Below are 6206 nucleotides of genomic sequence, written 5' to 3'. Positions count from 1 at the left end.
ATTTTAATTTTAATTTTTTTTTAATAAAAATGCTAAAAAAATTTTTGCCCAAAAACGCTGCACGGGCAGTGATGTTCTTTTAAAAAATGGAATTTTTTTTGGACAAAATCGCTGATAGGTCAGCGATTTTAATTGTTTAACGGCGTTAAAAGAAAATCGCTACTCTACCAACAATTTTACCACTTTGATTAAAATAAATTTAATATGCCCTTTTGGAATTTTTGTCAATTTTTTTATCTTTTAGGCTGCAGACTCAACTTAAGACAATAAGAATAATGGCGAGGCACAACAGTGAGGGGGTGATGTTCAATGTCAATAATAAATGATGTATTTTGGAAAATTGGATTGATGTAACAAATGAAGATGACATTAAACTAGCAAAATCTTTTGTTATTAGTAGTTGATGATGATAAAAAATATATCATTTTATCACTTTTTTTTGTTGTATTTATAATATAAATATTGATAAGTTGGTATATGTTTTTAATCTTAATTAGATTTAGCTCCCCTTTATGCATGTGTGTCTTTTCCATCAATTCCATGATTTTCTTGTCTTTAATATACTTCACTTAGTTTAGATCTCGGATCCTCCTCTCTTTTACTTGACGAGCCTATACACTTTCATATCTCTTCCTCTATCTAAACCCTAAATCTTAAATCCTAAACACGCGTCTTCCAATTCAATATAGATAACTTACAATCCAACTCGCCGGTTGGAAAACAAAATTTCTTAACATGCGGGAAGAATCATCCTAGCTAAGTTGTCCTTTAATAACATTCCGATTTACATGATGCAGCTAGCTAAGCTACCTACCAACATAACCAAAAGGGTAGACCGAATTCAACGAAATTTTATCTAGGGCTCCACAAATGTTAAAAAGAAGTTGCACCTCATCATCTGGGATTTAGTTACTAAGAGCAAACAAAAAGGTGGTCTAGGTGTTCAGAGGTGCAACATCAAGAATAAAAGCTATGCTAGGACGACTAACATGCAGTGGAGACTCTTTAAGAACCCTAGGACTCTATGGGCAAATGCTATTCTTGTTGTTTACACCGAATCCAAGGGACTTAGAGATGATTCTATACATAGAAAATGAATAAGCCCAATATGAAAAAACATAATAAAAGGCTGGGAGGAGTGCAAAGAATGCATCCACTGGATAGTAGGGGACGAAAATCAAATCAACTTCTGGACAGATCCATGGGATCCAAATTCTCCTCTACAAAACAAAGAGTGGAAAATCTCTTCATAGGGTACTGTAGCTGTACAACCATAGTACCATAGGGATGGTGAGAGTTCATAAGAGCCCGAATTTAGATAGGTGAAAGATCCTTACTCAAATTAAATTACGAACCCTGAACCTCTTTGCGAATTCACAGATGAACCTTGATGGGAAATCATAAACTCTAAGGAACCTTCTTAGTGGCCCCCTTCCTCCTTAAGGAATCGGAGAGGACAGTCAATAGCATCATCGTAGATGGGTTGTCGAACTTGGAAAATATACATTACCTCTTCCTCTAAGTGTCCGTAAAAAAATCAAACAAATAATTATTCCTAACATCTCGAACCCAGTAGACAAACTTACTTGGGCTATAACAACGAATGGAATATTCAGTACCTCATCAGTGTACCATAATATAAAGGGTATAAATAACATTAATCATCCACCCTTTAAAGATCTTAACTAGATCTAAAAACTCCAGTGCCCTAATAAAATCAAGTTCTTCCTCTAAATAAGTTATTATAGGAGACTACCGACTTGCCACCATCTACACTCGATTGGGATCAACATTAGCCCAACCTGTACTATTTGCGGGGAAATGGATACTAATACACATATCTTCATTAAATGCACTAAAGCTATCCAGTTGTGAGATAAGTTAGGTATGCTACAATTTCTACAACCTATTCTCAATGGTAGAGAAATAGATTGGCTTACTATCATTAAAAATATCAAGAACTTCAACATTCACAACAACATCAAATGGAAATATGCCTTTCCTTTTTATATATGGTGCATATGGTTGAATAGAAACTCACAACTACCATAACAGAAAAAAAGAGGACATCCTAACAGCTACACCTTTAGATAAAGTTGTAGAATTCTACTATCTAGGCAAAAAAGAAAAAAATAACAGCAATTTAAAGCCTAAACAGAAGTGGCTACCCCCAGAATTTGGCTTAGAGCAACTAGCCTTATTACTAGGGCTTAGAATGGCAGCCATAACATGTATCTCACCTATCCAAATTGATACAGACTCATCAGATATCATAAACATTATCTATAAAGGTTGTGACTAAATCACTAACACAATTTTTAGATGCAGGGAGTTACTTTAGAAGTTGGGGAACCCACAGATCATCAACCATAGCTACATAGAGCAGAATCAATTGGCTGATATGATAGTTAAAGAAGCAGTAAAACTAACAGAGGACATATATTTTATGAAATGGACAGCGCCACCATTGTTTGTCTCGAAGACCATCGATGCTGATAATGAGGGAGCCACTTCTGATAGGAAGAATTTGTCCCTATTAATATCGGATAATTTTAATTATTTTGTTGGTAACTTAGCAAGTATTCCGTTTGATTGTAATGCTTCAGGCAACCGACCTTATATGAATGCATATTATATATATATAATTAAATAAACACCCTTTTCAAGCAAAAAAAAGAAGAAGTTCTCCATACAAGTGTTTAAAAGTTACATTTATATAAGGATCCTTCTTGGCTTCCACTAATTTTCCTTCCACCGCTTTACTCCACAAATCAATCCCTTTTGTGTCTATAAACAGTACCCAACACTTATTTAGGTACTTCTCTAATGCAACTAGTTTTCACTATTATTAGCATATCCCTATTACTATCCTCAATCCCCATTGTCCTTTATTTACCTAGTCTTCTCCATCTCCTAAGCTCTGAAAGTAGTCAAGCAATTCCACTTGATCTTTTGATACGTTCCTCTTCTTCCTCCGCCTCTTAATCTCTAAATCAAATAAAAAGAATTTAAGTTGGATTTAAATACGTAACTTGAAAATTTAAGTAAGAATATTTTAAATTATTTAATCCTAAAATATAAATAAAATAACTTTTAACACATTATTTTTCAAGTTTAGCAAGCAATCCTAATTCAGAAACCCTTAAACTCATTAACTCCAACACCATTAACACAAAATCATTGTGGCCAATTTATGAGAATTTGTTAAACAAGATATATTTATTATTTTCTCTAATCTTTATTAAGTGAATTGTTGAGAATTTTTTCATTATTTAAAATAAGTGAATTGTTCAAAGTTTAAGAGAATTGTTGGGACATTTTTCATATTTATCCTTCATTTAATGAGGCTCTTAACTAATACATTTTATAGGAGAATAGTTCGAAAATATATGGTCTAAATAATAATAGTGGAAAGTAGCATTTTAATTAGTTATGTACTAAACTATTTTTTAAAATGTGTCGTATGCCAACAATTCACTTAACTAGACTAGAGGGATCGTATTAAGTTGAAAAAAGACATAATTGCACAAACATTCATACCTTATTAACTAAGTATTCTCCTTATAGTTTGAAATAAGTACACACTGTCTTACTAATTAATAATTTAATATCAGATTCAAATTAGATACACCTAGATACATATATTTTTGCTCTCAGATACATTGTGTAATACAGATCGGGAAAGAGGCAGGTGAGAGAGTCAGATCCTTGCGAATACACTTGGATATAATATATCTAAAATAAATTACAACTAATTGTGAACCCCATTTATCCGAAATACATGTATATTGGGACCAAAATTTTGCACGAACTATACTTTAAAAAAAACTCACGAAAAAGCACATAATTAAATTCTTAACTAGTGAGATTTATGTTGTTTACCTTATTTAGATTATTAATGCCGAAAGTAAAAATAATTAGATAATATAACATTTAATAAATTTATCCAATAAAATAAAGTAGAAAAATACATTTAATTAACCTTTTCCTCTTTTTAAAGTGGTAAATTTTTTTTATAAATAAATGAATTCACAAATAACATGTGTCACTTTTGATCAGTTACTTTTTGGGAGCAATTTCCAAAGTCATTTCTAAATCACGTGGGTCATGGTATTTTCTCATTTCACTTAACCCACAGAAATGGAATACCCCTTCATATTTTTTCTACCTTCACACCTTGGAATTTTCTTCTTTATAATCTCCCATGGCCTAATGGTTTCTCCACCCTGAAACTTTTATGGAGTTTCTCTATGTCCATTTTATAATTTTTTAGTTTGAAATTTAATAACTCTCTATTTTTTAGATTTTGCTAATATGGAGAAAACTGAAGAAAATAGAGAAAACTTGAGGAATGTGGAGCTGAATTTAGGGTTGATCGGTAATTTGAGAGTTCAACTCTTAAAAATTGAAGATATTGAACCATTCATCATCAATAACAAATGAAAATTCTTCTTTGTTGTTTTCAGGTGGATCAAGTGGATCACAAAGAAGTGTTGCTTCAAATTTGACTCAGCTTGAATCCCAACAACCACCTAATGGATGTATAAAAAATTTCTTCCTTTTTATTCTTTCATTGAAGCACTTTTTATTTACTTAATTAAAAAATAAGTGTAAGTTCACGAAAAATGATAACAATTAGCTTTTTCAAGTTTCTCAAAATTACTAATGAGAAATCACGGATGTTGTCAGGGGAAAGTGCTAAAGAAGTTGGAGAGAAGCTGAGGAAGTTCTTGCACTCCATGCCTTGTGTTTTTTATGATGGACCAAATGGAAAGAAGACTAAAGGATACTTATTATACTCGTCTGTGAGGAGAGAAGATCTAAAGATAGTTTGTGCTTGTCATGCTAGTTTTCTGACCCCAGCTGAATTTGTCAAACATGGTGGTGGAGGTGACGTTGAAAACCCTTTAAAGCATATAGATATAGTTCTTGCCTGAAAAATGGACTAGCTGCTTTAATATGGTTGTTATTTGATCTTTTCCTTTGTTGTTCTAAATAAGTTCAATGGCTATTGCCCAAAAAGGCCTTAGCTTTGATATCGTTGTTATTTGATCTTTTATTTTGTTGTAGAAGACTAAGTCTCTTCCATCAAAGCTATATTAAGGTTATTTTCCGGTTATTCTACTTGTTTTTTTCTATGCAATGTTTATTTGAGCTTTAATTAGAAGCAACTAACAGGTTTGAAGGGTTTCTAAGTTATTTTTCAACTTGGGATTTTCATTTTTTGCTACATTTTGAAAATAGGTATTGAAACACTTGATATTAGTTATATGTTAGGATTTGGTATTTACTACTTAAAGTTTTTCTACGTTTATTTTTTGAGTTAGAATTTCTATTTCTTGTTAAATCTGACAATTATGTGTTAACGAGATCAGAGGATGGCAAGCCTGTGCAAGTACGAACCTTATGGAAAATGAGTTAGAAAAACAAATTATAATTTAATTGATCTGAATAGAATTTGTTATAGTTCTATAATTTTGAATCCAGACAAATGGATTGATGAGTGCTCTGATTTATCTTTCATAGATAATATGAAGGATTAAAATTTCATTTCTAGCATTTTCTCTTATTTTCTACGTGTTTTTGAATGTCGTAAAAGATTTTTTGAAAAAAAATATGAACTTATTATCGTAATTTAATGGCCTAAACTATTTTTTAGATATCCCTTATTTTTTGTATATATTGTTAGGAAATTCTTCTATCACAAATTCAAAGCAAGTATTTCACTATGTAACTAATATGGTTATGTATAATAAGTTTGTTTAAAATTAATTTGCACAATTTCAGGCCAGTAAGCTAAGCAATTCATTAAATTCCAACTCATTTTTCCAAAACATTTTACTTGTTCATCGACGTGTGAGAGAGGAAATGAGTATCGTGCGAGTGAATATCACCAACCTATATCATTTATCTCGCCTAGCTTGTCTAAATATTATAAAAATGTCAATTCTAATTATCCCTTTATAACTATGTCTGTTTTTGTTCCTCTCTTGTAAGATTTTCAATATTTATGTGTTAATTAGGGTTTGGAGTTTTAACTTTTTTAAGGGGTTTGAAGTTATTTTTGAGTTTTTATTTCTTGCTTAGTGTTGAAATGGATTCCAAGATTATAGTTGACATTGATGCAAAGCAGGACTTCTCAGAACCTTAACTTGAGGACCATTATTGAAGAAACTATTTTTTTTTAATTATTATTATTATCATTA

At 31.4% G+C, this 6206-nt stretch overlaps 1 protein-coding gene across 1 annotated transcript; it reads left to right on the top strand.

The window, feature by feature from the left end:
* Positions 1–4228: 4228 nt before the first annotated feature.
* LOC125848883 (ninja-family protein AFP3-like) lies at positions 4229–5110 on the top strand. The gene is made up of 3 exons (XM_049528832.1): positions 4229–4368; positions 4451–4541; positions 4690–5110. Exons 1-3 carry the CDS (start codon positions 4315–4317, stop codon positions 4935–4937), a joined length of 393 nt encoding a protein of 130 aa, XP_049384789.1. The 5' UTR covers positions 4229–4314; the 3' UTR covers positions 4938–5110.
* Positions 5111–6206: the final 1096 nt, after the last annotated feature.

This window comes from Solanum stenotomum, chromosome 12 (genome assembly GCF_019186545.1).
Source record: "Solanum stenotomum isolate F172 chromosome 12, ASM1918654v1, whole genome shotgun sequence".
Classification (NCBI taxonomy): domain Eukaryota; kingdom Viridiplantae; phylum Streptophyta; class Magnoliopsida; order Solanales; family Solanaceae; genus Solanum; species Solanum stenotomum.
Note: the sequence above shows the minus strand (reverse complement) of the source record. Positions and strands in the feature narration are given on the sequence as shown.